We start from the raw sequence: 19,678 nt of genomic DNA on the forward strand, positions 1-19,678 counted from the left end.
ATATTTGAGGTGGACGGTTTGGTGGCGGACTACGATTCGGGGTTTCGGTGATGGTATACGGGCTGTTTGGGTTAAAAGGGGGGTTGTATGGATGCATTTTTTTATGAAAAAAGGAAAGTTTTTTATAAAATTTGAGAGTGTAGTAGTAGTAGAGAATGATATAAAAAGGGTTGAGTTGGTTTGATTTATAAAGATAGTAAATAATAAAAATTTTATTTTTTTAAATATAGCCGCTTACCAAAGGTCAAAACCCAATATTCAATCATCATCCTCCACATCCCAACCCAAGTCCACCCCACGCCCGGTCAAAAACCCACGCCAAAGGGGCACACGCCCAAAGCAAACCCATAGGGGGCGGAGTTGAGGGCTTGGGTGGGTTTCCACGCCCAAACCCAAACCCAAACCCCACTCCCATAGTCTTAGTACCAATGAATGAATATTAACTTAGGTGTTTATAAATGTATGTTTTTGGTAAATTTAGATTATAATTAGATGTTATTCTAACAAATAATTGTATATTTTTAAATCTAGTAATTTCATGAAAACTGTTACATATATTCGTTTTGGATGGTTCAACGAGGGGTTGGTGTGACGAATAATATCATACCACTAACTCAATGCCAATTACTCTCCCCTACTTATACATACAAAACAAGTTTCAAACTCCATTAATGGCGCAAAGGAAATGTCAAAAGTCCTACAACTACAATTGCCATTTGCTATGATCAACATCCTCTAAGAAGAAGATTTATATACACCGATCGATGGAACCACAATTGCCAGGTTCGATCGGGACAAGCACGAGTTTAGCCATAAGATTGGGACAAGCTCTCTTTTCGGTTGCATCTCTTCTTTTCATGTGCGTCGGCGTGCAGTTTTACGCGTATACTTCTTTCTGGTACTTGCTATTCCTTCTTCTTGAATCGAGTCGTATAAATTTTGAAGACTGTATTGGTGAATAATATTTTCTTTGCGTTTAATAACTGAAAGCGAGATTTCTTTTTACAATAAAAATATAAAATAAATAGTGACTAACAAACAAACAAACTTAAAAATAAATTTTAAATAAAATAATAGATAATAAACTCGGTTAACACAATAATCTGTATGTTTGTCAGCTTCTTGGTGACGATCAAAGGTTTAACGATCCCATGGAGTTTGACACTCGCAATGGTGGATGCATACTCTGTGTTTGTAAAACGGCCATCTCGCCAGTTGCAAATAGTTTTTATCATCGTTATGGGCGATTGGGTATGTTGTTCGATTCTCTCTTCCTCTCACACGCTTTTTCAAATACTAACGGATGGGAAAAATGGCAGATTCTTTCGTTCCTGTCGCTTGCAGCTGCATGCTCAACAGCTAGTGTATCGGATTTCATGGTTACAGAAGCGGGTGCCTTGTTTTGTGGTGGAAAAATGTGCAACAGGTATCGGTTATCGGCTGCCATGGCCTGTTTGTCGTGGTCATTGTCGCTAGCTTCGGCTCTGTTTAATCTTTGGCGTTTGCCTTCTTTGTATTCTAATTACTAGATAACTTTTTTTGGCCAGTGTAGAGAGTTCGGATGTTTGATCATTTTATAAGTTTCGGCGTGTTCACAAATTGTTAGACGAAATGTTACAATGAAACATGAACATAGTATGTGTGTGTGTGCACCATACAATTTTAAGTCAAGACTTTTATGAGCTTTAAAACTAGGCCTCCCATTCTTTGCTTAAAGTATATCCAACTTGGATGGTCCTTGGGGTTTCCTTTATTCCTTTTAGGTAACACATAGCTCATGCAGCACCCAACAATATCACATGTCACTTTTCACATAAGTAATACCTTAATCGTTCACTATCACTAACGTAGGCCCGTTGATTTTACGATTATATGGAAGAGAGAGGTGACTCAAGCTACACACATGGCAAGTGGAGAGAGAAAATCCAATCGTTCATAAAATCATAACAGAAAATCCAGTCGTTCATAAAATCATAGAGAAAAGTAAATAATAGACTATTTACTTTAACTGAATTTATAAATGTAGTATTTTTTTCATAACTTGTATTTAAACATATTTTAAGTATAATAAAAGTAGATATTGGTGATTAATAGAAATAGATAGTAAGTTGGCATAAGCGATCCATTTGTAAAACACATGGGCTAAAACTTAGGCCTTGTTTGAATCTAATGGATCTGCACACCCCCATGTGGGCCGTGGCCGATGGCCATGTTCTTTCTTTTGTTTTGTTTTATAAAAATAAAAAAGGTGGGTGGAGCCGTCGAGGTACACTATGGGGCTGTTTGTTTAGCTCTTAAAGGGCTCTTAATGGTTCAGATCATTTACTGGTTCAGCACTTAATGGTTCAGACTGTTTGTTTCGCAAGCAGATGTCTGAATGGTTCAGACATTTGCCTCTGAGTTAAGCATGATACTGAGTCTGAATGGTTAAGACCTCTAATCTGAATTGGTCAGAGATTTGCCTCTGAACAGTTAAGCCTTATACTGGATCTTAATGGTTCAGACCTCTTACTGGTTCAACATTTAATGGTTAAGGTCTCTTATTGGTTCAGCACTTAACCATTCAGAAGTTGCCAAACAGCCTCGTATTAGTTATGCAAAAAAAGGGTATGGACCCATACCCGACTCAAAAAACTAAAACCTGGTTCTTTTATATCCGCTTATTGCGTAACCTGTTCCGAACCGACCCTACAAGTAGAGTATATATAGGTTACACTTTTTTGCTTTGCATAAGCCATTAATGTATATGTGTGGTGTTGAACTATCTTTTGATTGTTAAATCTCAAATAAATTGGTTAGATGATTGCTAAATTCGGTGTTTGATACCAAATAAGGGTCATCTTCTTCTAAATCCCAAGCAAAACTTATATTTTTAAATAACGTTTCAACATTTGAACTGAAATTACATAGTGGAAATGGTTAATTAGAGTCGTATTTTATCGAAAAGATTCAACTGAGTAACATGTTTCATTTAAAAAAAAAAAAGCTGAAATGACCAAATATGTCAAAAGTATATGAATGCTATCGTTTTATTAAAAAGAAATCCTATGTCATGCTTTTGATAATATGTTTTCGTTAGTCATAAAAAATACATCAAACATTACAAAATATCTATATATAAAAAAATAGAATGCACAAAAGTTGTTGAAACGTTAGCCTAACATGACTCATATCCTTTTGACCTGTAAAAAATCACCTGTTTTGTCATGAATCCGTTACAACCTGAAAAGAATAAGATTCAAAAAATTTTCATTAGAAGAGAAACAAAAATCCTATTACAAATATGTATTAAACTGAGTAGTTCGTAGTATTGACCTGAAGCATAAATTATTGTAAAATACAAGAATAAATCGGAAATCACAACTAATATGTGGAATATGAAAGTTATAGATCATATGAAAACTTTTAAGCATAATTATTCATTTTAAAAAGTATTAAAATGACAGGTTTAAAAATTATAGATAACCATTGTTAAAAGAAAAATTGAAGTATTCTTTTAATAAAAACTTTAAGTATTTTTTTTTAATTATCAATCTTGAATTTTAATTAATATAAATATCAATAGCATAATATTATTAATAATACTAATCATTAATTAGAATTAGATATTTATTAAATAATATTATTAATGATTTGTATAAATAATGCCATGTGGCATTAGTTGAAATTTTGAATAAGAAAATGTCATATGACATTAGTTGGAGTTTTTTATTAGATTTAGATAACGTTTCAACATTTGAACTCCCGACTATAGAAGAATTATGCCTTGTGTCAGAACGAATGTTATTAGTACCAAGGTAAAATAAACGATTTTTTATATAAAATGTTAGATGTTAGGTTATAGTCTCGTATATTACACCAGTTAAATAATGAAAATTGTTTTTATTAGCTTTTATGTTACTTTTAAATAAAAAGCTACCGTTGTATTTGAAAGATACTTTATGCATATAAATTCTAAATTACTACCATGATATGCATTGTAAACCTTCTATTCAATATACAGATGTATTTTACACACTTTGTTAAAGTGCAAGTTGGAAGTAGTATAAGAGTTTCCCAAAAACAAAGTAGTCATGAGAGTTTCGAAATCTTATAATTCTTTTTACCCTTGTCCATTTCTTTTCTACTAGACAAGTTTTAAATTTTAGATCAACTACTTAAAACCGAGCATGCATAAGCATGATGATGAGCCAACACACAATCAAATATAAGATATGTAGAGTTCCATTACTTCATGATATCTTGACATCTTTGTTTTCCGCATTGTAATTAGAGTTGTGTTCATTACACGAACTTAAACTTATTTCTAGCACTTCTTGTGCCACATTTCACCTACTCTCGAACTTTCTCAATTGCTCCTTCAATCATTTCTAATGCGGATTATATAATAAGTTTTAATGCTTGCGCACAACACACGTAAGTAAAATGTTTAACACAAACCAACACATTATTCAAACGCAGATTAATTCTTAAACAGTCTAATAACACATCACTATATTATATTTGGCATTATCTAGTGTAATAGTAGAAATTTGTTCTCAATGCCCCAATATACTAAAAAGTGGCCATGTTTTCCACTAATATGAAACAACTATGTGATGGCGCTATAACTTTAAAGTTTGACACCATTTTTTCCTCAAAACTCAATTCTCAACGATATAATGAGTTGGTAATGTCATGAACTCACGTATTGTTATATAACTCCATATATCAAAACTCAAGCATGTTATATTTGTTACTTTTTGCAACTTATTTTAAGGATTGTCTTTTTTCTCATACATACTTTGAAGATGTCCATCTTTGCGGTGTTTCTTGTCATGGGATTCACATTATGTAAGAACTTGCACAAATATCTTGTTTCCTCATGTTTAACAAATCTCAAAGGGCAGTTTTGTTTAATGAAAGAAAGCATATTTTTTCCATATACATTGCTTGATCAAAAAAAAAAAAAAAAAAAAAAAAAAAGCACACTTTTAAAACATTTGGGCGTATGTGGCTTCATGTTAGGTGTTCTCGAATTAAGACTGGCACAAAGTACTTTTCCACAAGCAATACAACTTGCCTTCTTGACATCATCAAGTCCAACTGGTATTTGGTCAAAATAGTCCCAAACTTGAGTACGTTGTTTACTCAAACGGAATAAACAAACTTCATCCTCATTCTCCCGGTCTATAATATGTAGTTCAAAAATAGCGTTAGTTCGACATATCTACCAAGTTAATGAACTCTTTTGGTGTATATTGATGATCTTGTATAAAAGAAACGCTAAGAGCATTCACATCCTCACTATCATTTTTTACTCTACAATTTTATTAAAAAGAGTAAACTACAATTTGAGATGATGTGGTTGATACCGGATTGCACATTGAGCCCCTTCTTTTCTAATTTCGACAATCAAGTCTTTGAGTGGTTGCTCAACTTAACAATTGAGTCCCTGTTAATAGAATGGGTTAGTTGACCAATGTATATTGGTCTTTTTAAATTAATTACTAGGGGTAATATAGTCTTTTCACTATTATTATTAGAGTAAAGTACAATTTCAGTCCCTGTTGTTCACACCAGATCTCACATACAACCCTGTTATGTGGTTGTCAATTGCAATCAATAGCATCCCTCTCCCTAACTACCGTTAGTTGACTGTCTAAATAGATAACGTTGACAGGGGCAAACTTGTCATTTCACCCAAACTACCCCCTTGCCAACGATATTAATCCTCATCTCCTTTTATAAGCATCACTTCAATCCCTTAACCCCAAAAACCCCACCGGCTCCCTCACAAACTTCTCCGATCATGGCCAAGATGTTCACATTTTTTGTGATTATGCGATCCGAACAAGTAACACGTATGGCATTGCCTTAATTTCACTTAAGAACCTAGTAAGTAGTTAAGACAGTTGATTGATGTTGATGTCATGTGTAATCGCAACTGGATTCAGGGTCAAATCTTCAAATCGACGTATAATGATCCAAATGCGTGTGGTTTTAGGGGTGTCGGCAGTGCTAGTGTTCAGGTGGTGGTAAAAAGGGGTCGTGTGGGAATCAGAATCAAGATTGTTCGTTTTGGACGTAGTGGTTTTGTTTAGGTTCATCAAAACCCCATATTAATGATGCATATTTATAAACTAGTTATAAATTGATATAATGGGTTTTCTGTCTAATCGTTTTTTGGTTTTAGTTCTAATGATCAAGGCCAACCCATTTTGCAAACATGTATTTAGCTGGTAACTTTTGAATGTATTTAACTAGTACTTGAATGTTTCTACTGTTATTTCTTCTCGTTTGATACTATCAATGTTGGTATAAAGAATTTGATGTGGGACTGTTAGTTGGGTTACTGATTAATGTGGTAGTTTAATAGAATTTTAACATATACTTTGCTGGTTTATATGCTGGTTTATTGAAGATTTTTAGCATATCGTTTGCTGGTTCAGAGTATATGCACATACTGTAGGGATGATGGTACACGACAACGCATTCGTATTGCATGGATGATGGTACATGACATTCATAATGTAGGTGTTGTTGGTACAGGACAACATGGATATACATTCAAGGATTTAGGCTTTGGTATGCACAATAGGATTTAGTTTTTTGGTATGCATAACTTGATCTATTCAAGCTTGTAGTTAAGTGCGCAAGTATCATAGGTTTTCAAACCATCAGGAACATCAGAGTATAGAAAAGGAACATGTCATGTCACACTCCAACCGATGGCAGAAACATCGGGGCGTGGCACTGAGCGAAACAGATTGTCCAGAAGTTTCCATAACAACTATAATTACCAATTATTTAAAGCATCACGTCCCATACCATGACATAAAAAGTAATATAATTATTACAGACAAAATCTAGTCAATTTGTTCTGTTCCGACAACTCAGATTTCAAATACAGACAATTCGTTTTATTTGTTTTTAGACCTTTCCTAGCCTCGATTTCACAGCAAGCCAATCATCTAAACATCTTAAGCACCTGCCACATACGTTAAAGTAAAAGTCAATACACATAGTGTAAAGGTGAGCATACAAGTTTAATTAAATATAATAGAGTTCGAAATCGTTTACGCATAACCAACACGTACACGGTGCGAAATGAAGCACGTTAGTTATCAACATGAACCTATCGATACCAATGACTGCGGGTTAACTGCCCAAGGCAGTTCGTAATACACACTCACCACTGTGAGCCATGTAACAAATTGTCCTTAACAACCCCTGAATGAACAGGTGCTGAGTCCAAACTATAGTACTATCGTTGCTAAGGCAGGTAGACAGCATTCCATGTGTAAACATAACAAACAAGCATTCATTAAGTCACGTATAGCATGCGGTAACGGTTAGCGTTAAAGTATTGCGTAGTGTGTTCGATGAGATTTAGAATAAGTAACGTATGTAACACCCAAAAGTGCGTAAAGCAAAAAGGGTTTGAGTATACTCACAGCGATGATGGATTGAAGGGAGCGCTTAGAGCAAGATTAGCCTGATTAGAATGATAGCATAACGTTAAGCGGTGCGTAAAATGGAGCAAAGTATTAGTGGATCGGACGACAATCCGATCGGGTGGCCGGTCGATTGGATGACAATCCGTTCGGGTGGTCGCCCGATCGGGCGGCCACTCGATTGGATTGTCATCTCGTTTGGGATGGATGTGTTTGTGTATGATGGCTTGACTTTTGAAGTTTTTGTTGTAGCATTTTGAAAACAGAGAAGTATCTCTACCCTTCAGGTTGGTCGATCGAACGGTCGTTCGATCGGACAGCAATCCGATTGGTGAGGCTTCTCAGGTTGAAAACAAGTTCATAGCCGTACGGTCACTCGATCGGATGGTTATCCGATCGGGTGGCAATCCGTATTTATTGAACATGTTGAAAATTGTTTAAGTGTTGAAGTCTAGACATCACATGGTCGGGTGGTAATCCGATCGGGTGGCAATCCGATTGGACGACAATCCGTTCAATGTTCAAAACCTCAAATGTTGAAACAAAAGTTAAGTGTGGGACCCAAGGTGCAAGCCGATCGGGTGGCTGTCCGGTCGGGTGGCAATCCGTCCCAGACGACCTGATCGTCTTTTTCACTTGGTTGTTTTGATAGTTTGTAGTTTTCTCGAGACGATTTGATAACGTGCTAAACAACATAAACCTCGTCAAGACTTAGTGACCCGATCAGACATGAACCACCCTAGTCCGACAAGTTAACTGTTCGAGACGGTGTTTCATGTTTAACCCGAAATCAGTATTCTCATGGATAGAATCCAGATCTTGAAACAACACTTCAACAAGAAGGAGTAGAAGATCAGAACAAGCTCTGATTCCATCGGGTTTGAGTGCATTGAGTGTAAACGAGTTGAAAGAAAGTTGGAAAACCATCTTTCAATCCTTTTCACCATGAATATGTTCAGATCTATGAAAGATCTTTGTTTATTTATGTGGAAATCGTTTAGATCTAAGTTGTTCTTGGTGAATTGAAGCCAAAACATGAAGTTCATATGAACACCATGATGACATCATCCTAGAACACTCAAATCTTAGTGATTTCACGGTTAAAAGTTAAGATTCAAAAGATAAAAAGGTGTAGGAGTGCGTGTCGATCAAGAAAGTACAAGATTTAGGTTGAAAACTTACAAGAATCGCGAGAAATATGAAGAAATAGCGGCTGGAGCGAGTTGGGAGAGAGAGAGCTGTTAACATCAAGTGATGTTGACATATGAGGGTATTTATTGGGTTTCCATAAATGGAAAGGGGGAAAGGTGGCTGGTCGATCGGGTGGCAGCACGATCGGATGGCAGCTCGATCGAGTGGCAACTCGATCGGGTGGCAGCCCGATCAGGTGGCAACTCGGTCGGCTGGCCACTCGATTTGAGTGCTTGGCACGATGAGTTTTGCGATTTCGATTCGCGTGTTGAGCGTTGCAATGCGATGGAGTTTCTCATCAAATTACTTTTAATCCCAACTACTATATCTAACATACAATCATCATAATTAACTTGCGTTTAGCGTTTGGGATTCGATTGCGATTGAGTTGCGATTGCGTTTCGATTAATCACCACCACATAAACATAACTAAACATGCACAAGTAACACATAAAAGGCACACACACGTAAAACAATATCCAGATCACGTAATTCGAGTTGCGAGTGCGATTGTGGTAAGCGAGAAAACGATAAAACATGCGATAAACATCGATTAAACCTCGATTAGTAATAAATACTCCACATAATACAACTAACATAAAAGCATAAAATACTATCTACAAGTCAAAGAAGTCAAAACAGGAATTAAGCAAGGAGTGACAGATCGCAATTAGTAATCTTGTCTCCCTTTGACTTCAATCTTGACTTTGACTTTGACTTTGACTTTCGAAACACGGGGTGTTACAGCCTCCCTTAGTTGAGGGAATTTTGTCCCGAAATTAGGCCGAAGCCGTAACAAACAACTGCGGATACTTCGCCTTCATGTCGCTTTCGAGTTCCCAAGTGAACTCGGCGCCTCGTTTGCCTTCCCAGCGAACCTTCACAATGGGAATGCGCGAGCGTCTGAGCTGCTTGGTTTGGCGGTCCATGATCTCGACAGGCTTCTCCACGAAGTGTAGTGTTTCGTTTACTTGAAGATCCTCAAGAGGTACATAAAAATCATGCTCAACCAGGCACTTTCTGAGGTTCGACACATGGAAAGTCGGGTGGATGTTGCTAAGTTCCTCCGGTAGTTCGAGTCTGTAGGCCACTTTTCCGATCCTTTCCAGAATCTTAAAGGGTCTAACACATCAAGGCGGCGCGAGCTTTCCTTTCTTACCGAATCTGACCACACCCTTCCAAGGTGATACCTTTAGGAGTACATGGTCGCCAACGTCAAATTCAAGGGGCTTGCGTCGTCTATCGGGATAACTTTTCTGACGACTCTGAGCTTTCAGCATGTTGTCTCGAATTTGGAGGACTTTGTCAGTCGTTTCTTGCAATAGCTCAGGACCGGTTAATTGCGAGTGCCCGATCTCGTGCCATACAATAGGCGATCGACATTTTCCTCCATATAAAGCCTCAAACGGTGCCATTTGAATGCTGGAATGATAACTGTTATTGTACGAGAACTCGACTAAAGGTAAATATGCATCCCAATTACCACCGAAATCTATGATACACGAACGGAGCATGTCTTCAAGGGTACGAATCATTCTCTCAGTCTGACCGTCGGTTTGAGGGTGGAATGCGGTATTTAGATTAAGCGTAGTACCGAGAGACATTTGAAACATTTACCAAAGACGCGAGGTAAACCGAGCATCACGGTCAGAGATGATGTTGCGAGGCGTCCCATGTCGACAAATAATCTCATCGGTGTAGATTCGGGCTAATCTTTCTACCTTGTAGTCTTCTCGTATCGGCAGAAAATGAGTAGATTTGGTCAAACAGTCAACGACAACCCAGATGCTGTCGTGACTTGATGGCGTACGCGGAAGTTTCGTTATAAAGTCCATGGCTATACTTTCCCACTTCCACATAGGGATCGGGGGTTGCTCAAGTAAGCTAGAGGGTCTTTGGTGCTCGGCCTTGACTTTCGAGTAAGTCAGGCACTTCCCAACATAGAGAGCGATATCCATCTTCATGCCCGGCCACCAGTACTTGTAGCGCAGGTCCTGGTATATTTTATCAGCACCGGGATGAATAGAATACCGAGATTTGTGGGCTTCGTCCATCAAAATCTGTCGTAAATCGGTCCGCTTAGGGATCCAGATGCGGTCTAGATAATGGAATATCCCATTCGACTTATTCACAAGATGGGCTCCATCGTGGTAGATTCTTTCCTTCTTCAAAATGCGTTCGGTAAAACAAGCATGTTGGGCTTCGCGGATAAGGGTTTCGAGATGACGCTGGGCTGGAACATTACGAGCGCTATGCAAATAGCTTCGTCGGCTTAAAGCATCGGCAACGACATTTGCTTTGCCTGGGTGATAGCGGATCTCACAGTCGTAATCATTGAGAAGTTCTACCCATCGGCGTTGACGCATATTAACTTCCTTCTGGTCAAAGATGTGTTGTAGGCTTCTATGATCGGTGAAGATCGTACACTTGGTACCATACAGGTAGTGTCGCCAAATCTTTAACGCAAAAACAACTGCGCCTAGCTCAAGGTCATGGGTTGTATAGTTCTTCTCGTGGATCTTGAGCTGTCGAGATGCGTAAGCGATAACCTTGTCTCGTTGCATGAGAACACAACCAAGACCAAGGTTTGAGGCATCACAATAGATGATAAAGTCGTCGTTTCCGTCGGGCAAAGTGAGGACGGGAGCATTGCAAAGCATATGCTTGAGGGTTTGGAAAGCAGACTCTTGTTCAGTTCCCCAAACAAAAGGCTTGTCTTTGTGCGTGAAAGAGGTCAGCGGCACAACGATTTTAGAGAACCCTTCGATAAATCGACGATAATAGCCCGCTAGTCCGAGAAAAGAACGGACTTCAGACGGGTTCTTCGGTGTAACCCAACTCTTAACTTCTTCAATCTTCGCAGGATCGACATGAATACCTTGACTATTGACAATGTGACCGGGGAATTGAACCTCCTCCAGCCAAAATTCGCACTTGGAGAACTTGGCATAGAGTTGATTCCCTTAGAGTAGCCCGAGAACCAAACGTAGATGTTGCGCGTGTTCGGCTTGCGACTTGGAATAGATTAGGATATCATCGATGAACACGATGATGAAGCGGTCAAGAAATGATTTACACACGCGATTCATCAGATCCATGAAAACCGCGGGTGCGTTGGTTAAACCAAAAGGCATAACAACGAACTCATAGTGGCCGTATCGATTGCGAAAGGCGGTTTTGGGTATATCCTCCTCTTGGATGCGTAACTGGTGGTAGCCTAAGCGTAGATCGATCTTCGAGAAATATGTAGCGCCTTGTAGCTGGTCAAACAAATCATCAATTCGAGGCAGGGGATAGCGATTCTTGATTGTCAACTTATTCAATTCCCGATAGTCGATGCACATCCAAAACGACCCATCCTTCTTTTTGACGAAGAGGACTAGTGCGCCCCATGGGGAGGTGCTCGGGCGAATAAAGCCTTTATCAAGCAATTCCTGGAGCTGACTCAAGAGTTCATGCATTTCGGACGGAGCGAGTCGATAAGGAGCTCCAGCAATAGGGTTTGCTACAGGAATGAGGTCGATACGAAAGTCGATATCACGACTTGGTGGAAGACCTGGAAGATCATCAGGAAACACATTCGGAAATTCACGCACAACGGGGACATCGATTACACCCGGACTTCCTTTCTTTTCCTTCCCCGCTACTACAATGTTAGCCAAGAAAGCTCTGTATTCCTTGCGGAGATACTTGCTAGCTTGGACACATGACATGAGCTTAAGACCTTTCGAGGGAGTTTCACCATAAACACACAGTTGGTCACCATTTGTGAGCGAAAATCGAATCATCTTATCAAAGCACACAACTTCAGCATGGTTTTCACGAAGAAAGTCCATGCCTACTATGATGTCAAAACTTTCGAGCTGCATCGGAATAAGGTCAATCGGAAAGATGTGATTGTCGAGCTCAAGAGTACAATCACGAAGAACAGAATTGACAGCGACGGTTCTTCCGGTGGCAACTTCGACATAGAATGTCGAGGGGAGATGGGAGCACTTATGATTAAGGAGCTTCTTGAATTCAAACGACACAAAACAGTTATCGGCTCCAGTATTAAACAAACACGAAGCATAAATACCATTCACAAGGAATGTACCATTGACCACATTGTTGTCAGCCTGGGCTTGGCGCGCATTGATGTTGAAAGTTCGGGCGCGGGCGACTTGTTATTGTTGCTGCTGAGGTTGTTGTTGCTGCTGTTGTTGTTGTTGCTGAGGCTACTGCTGCTGAGGCTCTTATTTCACAACCCTGTTCGGGCACATGTTCACGAAGTGGTTGGGATCACCACACGCGAAGCAGACTCTGGCGTTGATCGCGGGTGCCTGAGCCACTTGTTGGCCTTGTGGAGCTGGAAGTAGAGCTTGATGAGAAGTAGCTTGAGCTGGTGCTTGTCGAGGACCTGTACGGAAGTTAGCGTTGAAGTGGCCGTACATATGACAGTGCACGCAAAATCTGCAGGCGATACCCACCGAATGATGATAAGTACATGTCGGGCAAGCAGGGTGAGAGCCGGTGTATGCACGCTTTGCAGGCGGTGCAAAGGTAACTGGTGCTGGAGCTGATCGATGCTGAGTTGCTGCTGAGCCGGTACGGCTTGACGCGGGGCAACAGTGGTAGTGACAGCACAGTTCTTGTTGCTGGAGTTGTTGTTATTGTTCTTCCTCTTGCGACGTGAGGACTTTGATGATTGCGGAGTGGCGGCGGTTTCAGCGGCTGGTGCGGCGATAGCTTGGTGCAGGTTCTTGGTAGCTTTATCCCAAAATCAAGATTTGACTCGCTTGTCGTTGATCTCAGCGGCAAGCAGGTGGGTTTCTTCAATTGTAGCTGGCTTTGAAGCATGCACAAAATCTGCAACACAATCCGGCAGAGCGCGGATGTGCTTCTTGATCATCATATCAGCAGTCTTGACTTGATCATGACAGATAATACTGAGCTGCTTGAAGCGAGCAGTTAAAGCAGCGTTGTCACCATCCTTCTGCTTTATGTGCCAGAATTCATCCTCCAGCTTTTGGCGCTCATGGGGAGGGCAAAACTCTTCCAGCATGACGTTCTTCAACTCGTCCCATGACAGACCATAAGCTGCATCGTTTCCGCGTTTGTTCCTCTCGGCCGTCCACCACTCTAAAGCACGGGACTGGAAGACGCCGGTAGCATACAGAGTGCGGAGATTGTCAGGACAACCGCTCTGGCGCAGGGTGACCTCGATCGAATCGAACCATTGAAACAAAGTCGTAGAGCCATCTTCGCCAGTGAATTCTTTCGGTCCGCAAGCTTTAAATTGCTTGAAGCTGAATGCAGCTTTTGGGGTTTTATTCTTGGATTCTTCAGACGATTTGCTCACATTCTCATACAGTTCACTCACGATCTGAGGAACAACTTTCGCCATTTGCTTAGCGACGAGAGCAGCAAGGCGTTTGTCCTTCTGGTTTTGGCGAGCAGAGCGCGAGTGATGGGATCCAGATGATGACATTGTCTGCAACAGACATCGTCATAGGACTCAGACGCAATATAATCGAATCTCACCTCACACGCCTAATACTACTAAAGCTCAGGAACACGATCACGTAAACACATAGGCACATAATCACAGACTCACATAAGCACAGAAGCATATAAGCACGTAAAGCACAGAGGCACAGAAGCACATAAGCACAAGAGGCAGTCAGAATACAGAAACCTATCATTCAAAGTCCGCGAACGTTCGAGAATAGCGATCGCGAATAACATAGTGAGTAGTATAAACGAGCAACATAGCATGCGATCATCCATAAATAGCGATTTGTTGGCGTTTTGAGGTAGGTGTGCAGTGCGAGTCGTGTGTGTCGATCAAAGCGAAAGCGAAAAGTGAATAAATTACCAAAAATCGTAACACATAAACAGACAGAATCACATAAAACACATAAAATCCACGTAAAAGCGACAAATATCAGAGTCGGCAGTAGCGAGCTCATAATCGAAACACATAAAACCCGAGAATAGATTGTCTACGGCTGATAGACGTCAACTAACCAAAGTGGTTCGACTATTCACAGAGACTTTCGGTACACACTTTGGCCTTCGGGACTGTGCTCTCGCCTCGAATCTGGGCAAATGGCACGCATCCTTCCAGTTCAGTGTAAAGTCGTTGGAGTCCGTCGAGACTTTGATGAGAGTTTTGTAAAACCAAATAGAGATCAGAATAAGTCGTCAAGGTTCGGGTTTCACCCCTGACTTAACAACTTTGTTCCTTTTTGATAAAATAAGGAAGAATTATGCGTCAAAGTATGGATTTCACTCCTGTTTCAACACAAATTCTCCTATTTATAGATAAAATACTGGTCGAACAAACAATTCGGTCGAGAGTTTGCGGTTTTCACACCTAATCTCGACCTAATCGCTTGTTCATTTTCGAAAATTAGAGTGCAGTGGTAGTGTAGCATAGGCAAAAATAGTGAGAAATAGCAAGCAAGCTCGTACATAACCCTCACAGGGTATGCACAAGTCGGTTGTTGGTACCTAACTATAGACTAGGTCGTTTCTAAGACATCGACCCGGACTAGGTCGAGTCTTGCCTAATTCCCTATAGTTATGGCTCTGATACCAATCTGTCACACCTCAACTGACGGCGGAAACATCGGGGCATGGCACTTTGCGAAACAGATTGTCCAGAAGTTTCCATAACAACTATAATTACCAATTATTTAAAGCATCACGTCCCATACCATGACATAAAAAGTAATATAATTATTACAGACAAAATCTAGTCAAATTGTTCTGTTCTGACAACTCAGATTTCAAATACAGACAATTCGTTTATTTGTTTCTAGACCTTTCCTAGCCTCGATTTCACAGCAAGCCAAGCATCTAAACATCTTAAGCACCTGCCACATACGTTAAAGTAAAAGTCAATACACATAGTGTAAAGGTGAGTATACAAGTTTAATTAAATATAATAGAGTTCGAAATCGTTTATGCATAACCAGCACGTACACAGTGTGAAATGAAGCACGTTAGTTATCGCATGAACCTATCGATACCAATGACTGCGGGTTGACAGCCCAAGGCAGTTCGTAATACACACTCACCACTGTGAGCTATGTACCAAATTGTCTTTAACAACCCCTGAATGAACAGGTGCCGAGTCCAAACTATAGTACTATCGTTGCTAAGGCAGGGCGACAGCATTCCATGTGTAAACATAACAAACAAGCATTCATTAAATCACGCATAGCATTCGGTAACGGTTAGCGTTAAAGTATTGCGTAGTGTGTTTGATAAGACTTAGAATAAGTAACGTATGTAACACCCAAAAGTGCGTAAAACAAAAAGGGTTCGAGTATACTCACAGCGATGATGGATTGAAGGGAGCGCTTAGAGCAAGATTAGCCTGATCAGAATGATAGCATAACGAAAACCGGCGCTTAAAAAGAAGCAAAGTGTTAGTGGATCGGACGGCAATCCGATCGGGTGGCCACTCGATTGGATTGTTATCTCGTTTGGGATGGATGTGTTTGTGTATGATGGCTTGACTTTTGAAGTTTTTGTTGTAGCATTTTGAAAACAGAGAAGTATCTCTACCCTTCAGGTTGGTCGATCGAATGGTCGTTCGATCGGACAGCAATCCGATTGGCGAGGCTTCTCAGGTTGAGAAAAAGTTCACAGCCGGACGGTCACTCGATCGGATGGCTATCCGATCGGGTGGCAATCCGTATGTATTGAACATGTTGAAAATTGTTTAAGAGTTGAAGTCTAAACATCACATGGTCGGGTGGTAATCCGATCGGGTGGCAATCCGATCGGACGGCAATCCGTTCAATGTTCAAAACCTCAAATGTTGAAATAAAAGTTAAGTGTGGACCCAAGGTGCAAGCCAATCGGGTGGCTGTCCGGTCGGATGGCAATCCGATCAGACGGCAATCCGTCCCAGACCACCTGATCGTCTTCTTCACTTGGTTGTTTTGATAGTTTGTAGTTTTCTCGAGATGATTTGATAACGTGCTAAACAACAGAAACCTCGTCAAGACTTAGTGACCCGATCGGACAGGAACCACCCTAGTCCGACCAGTTAACTGTTCGAGACGGTGTTTCATGTTTAACCCGAAATCAGTATTCTCGTGGATAGAATCCAGATCTTGAACCAACACTTCAACAAGAAGGATTAGAAGATCAGAACAAGCTCCGATTCCATCGGGTTTGAGTGCATTGAGTGTAAAAGAGTTGAAAGAAAGTTGGAAAACCATCTTTCAATCCTTTTCACCATGAATATGTTCAGATCTATGAAAGATCTTTGTTTATTTATGTGGAAATCGTTTAGATCTAAGTTGTTCTTGGTGAATTGAAGCCAAAACATGAAGTTCATATGAACACCATGATGACATCATCCTAGAACACTCAAATCTTAGTAATTTCACGGTTAAAAGTTAAGATTCAAAAGATAGAAATGTGTAGGAGTGCGTGTCGATCAAGAAAGTACAAGATTTAGGTTGAAAACTTACAAGAATCGCGAGAAATCTGAAGAAATAGCGGCTGGAGCGAGTTGGGAGAGAGAGCTATCAACATCAAGTGATGTTGACATGTGAGGGTATTTATAGGGTTACCATAAATGGAAAGGGGGAAATGTGGCTGGTCGATCGGGTGGAAGCTCGATCGGGTGGCAGCCCGATCGGGTGGCATCTCGGTCGGCTGGCCACTCGATTCGAGTGCTTGGCGCGATGAGTTTTGCGATTTCGATTCGCGTGTTGAGCGTTGCGATGCGATAGAGTTTCTCATCAAATTACTTTTAATCCCAACTACTATATCTGACATACAATCATCATAATTAACTTGCGTTTAGCGTTTGCGATTCGATTGCGATTGAGTTGCGATTGCGTTTCGATTAATCACCACCACATAAACATAACTAAACATGCACAAGTAACACATAAAAGGCACACACACGTAAAACAATATCCAGATCACGTAATTCGAGCTGCGAGTGCGATTGCGGTAAGCGATAAAGCGATAAAACATGCGATAAACATCGATTAAACCTCGATTAGTTATAAATACTCCACATAATACAACTAACGTAAAAGCCTAAAAAGACTATCTACAGGTCAAAGAAGTCAAAACAGGAATTGAGCAAGGAGTGACAGATTGCAATTAGTAATCTTGTCTTCCTTTGACTTCAATCTTGACTTTGACTTTGACTTTCGAAACACGGGGTGTTACATGTCAAATGGCACATGGCTGAACTACAGATTTGTGTATGATGTTGATGGCACGAGTCAAGTTCTGAAAGTTAAACTCAGTAGAAGTTGTGAAGGTCAAACCTAGTTCACGTTCTGAAAGTCAAACCGAGTAGAAGTTGTGAAGGTTAAAACTCAGTTCAAGTTCTAAAACGCTAAGCCAGTTCAATTTTTGAAGGTGAAACCTAAGTCAAGTTCTAAAAGTCAAACCCAGCCTAACTCCTAAAACTCAAACCCAGTTCAAATTTTAAACTACATTTCAATTCTTGTTAGATGTGTTAATCTAGTGTTGTAGTTAATAACATCATATTGGTGGTTAATAAATTGGTTTCGGTGGTTAGTTACTAGATTAGGAAAGAGTTTTGAATTTGGAGGGAATATTATTACTAGATTAGGAAAGAGTTTTGAATTTGGAGGGAATATGTGAATTATAATTGGAAAGACTGATAAGGTAAATAAACTTGTGGGGGTATTTTGGTCTTTTCACAGAATTATAAGTGTTCAGTTAGGCACATGGATGATATGATTGAAATTGACAACAACAAGTACGGGAATGGTCGTTTTTGCAAATATGGGTTAATCCTGCGATTCGGTGTAAACCACAAGGACGACAATTGTACTTTACACTTATTATTAACATTATTATCATATAACATATCATCTTCATCATCAAATCCGAAAAACTTAAAAAACTAGATTCTTTAAACAATAACATAAACATGAATAGATTTGGGGTTTTTAGATCGATTTGAGGGTGAATAATGGTTTCGCCATTACAACTGTATAGTGGTTTCGTTTACTCCAATTTGTGATCGATTTGAAGGTTCCGACTTAAAAAAATTGAAGGTTCCTACTTAGAAAATCTCATGGCGCTCGTAGTGGCAATGAAACGGCGAGCTAGAAAACCCCAGCCGTCGTTTACTCCGATGAGACACCGGATGATTGAAGACCCTGCTTGTATCATTTACTCTAATAACTAGCAGCAGAAAACGCTGCTTGCGGCGGTGGTGGTGGTTGATTAAAGATGATGGCGGTGGTGGTTGCTTGAAGCAATGGTGGTTGTGGTGGTTGATTCAAGCAGAGGCGGTTTGAAGATGATGATTTGGGGTTGGGTATCTCCACGCATCTGTCCAACCTCCCAATCGATCTATGCTACGTGCCTGTGAGTTTCGTTTAATGGTAAAATCTTGGGGAGGTTTTTGATGTTATGAATTTGTATTCTGCAGGGTGTTGTAATCTCAAGTGTGGTTGGTATATATATTTTAATCGATCAATGCTCATCTGGTTTGTTTTGTTTAGACAATGGTAAGGATGACATCGGTTTACATGGTGGACTTTATAATCATACAGATAAGGTTGTGGTTTGTGTCATTTTCCTTAAAAAGAGTAAATTACAAAAATCGCCCTTTATGTTAGCACTAGATTACAAAGTGTGTCCTTTGTCTTCAAAAAGGACAAAAAACGTACTTAATGTTTGCAAATCACTGCACGTTATGTCCTTTAACCCTAACTCAATTAGTTTTTATGGTTAAATCAGGGTAGAATGGAAATTTTACTCATTTAATTAAAATCTATTTAATAAATAAAACAAAAATAGAATTATAAAATATTAAAACTATATATATAAAAACATAAATCACTCTCTCTCTCTCTCTTAACTCTCTTTCTCGTGTTAGACGGAGAAGTCAATGAAGAAACCGGACTTTGAGCCGGCACCGGCTTAACAACTTTCTCCGATCTAGAACCTAACTCCGGCGTCGGTGAACTTGACCTAATTTCACTCGAACGAACCAATTCCACATCACTTCCTTCAGCAGCAGCCATATTTTTACACATCGAATCGCT

At 39.9% G+C, this 19,678-nt stretch overlaps 1 protein-coding gene across 1 annotated transcript; it reads left to right on the forward strand.

The window, feature by feature from the left end:
• The first annotated feature begins 577 nt into the window (after positions 1-577).
• Positions 578-1,671, forward strand: LOC110896988 (CASP-like protein 5C3). Its single transcript, XM_022143960.2, has 3 exons — positions 578-898; positions 1,119-1,251; positions 1,320-1,671. The coding sequence occupies exons 1-3, from the start codon at positions 765-767 to the stop codon at positions 1,527-1,529; spliced, it is 477 nt and encodes a 158-aa protein (XP_021999652.1). The 5' UTR covers positions 578-764; the 3' UTR covers positions 1,530-1,671.
• Positions 1,672-19,678: the final 18,007 nt, after the last annotated feature.

The sequence above is a fragment of the Helianthus annuus genome, chromosome 12 (assembly GCF_002127325.2).
Source record: "Helianthus annuus cultivar XRQ/B chromosome 12, HanXRQr2.0-SUNRISE, whole genome shotgun sequence".
Classification (NCBI taxonomy): Eukaryota; Viridiplantae; Streptophyta; class Magnoliopsida; order Asterales; family Asteraceae; genus Helianthus; species Helianthus annuus.

Bases quoted from the DNA above. Each gene is read 5' to 3' on its own strand.
- LOC110896988 (XM_022143960.2), top strand. From the start codon at position 765: ATGGAACCACAATTGCCAGGTTCGATCGGGACAAGCACGAGTTTAGCC. The intron at 899-1,118 runs GTACTTGCTATT...TATGTTTGTCAG, and splicing joins TACGCGTATACTTCTTTCTG to CTTCTTGGTGACGATCAAAG. The intron at 1,252-1,319 runs GTATGTTGTTCG...GAAAAATGGCAG, and splicing joins TCATCGTTATGGGCGATTGG to ATTCTTTCGTTCCTGTCGCT.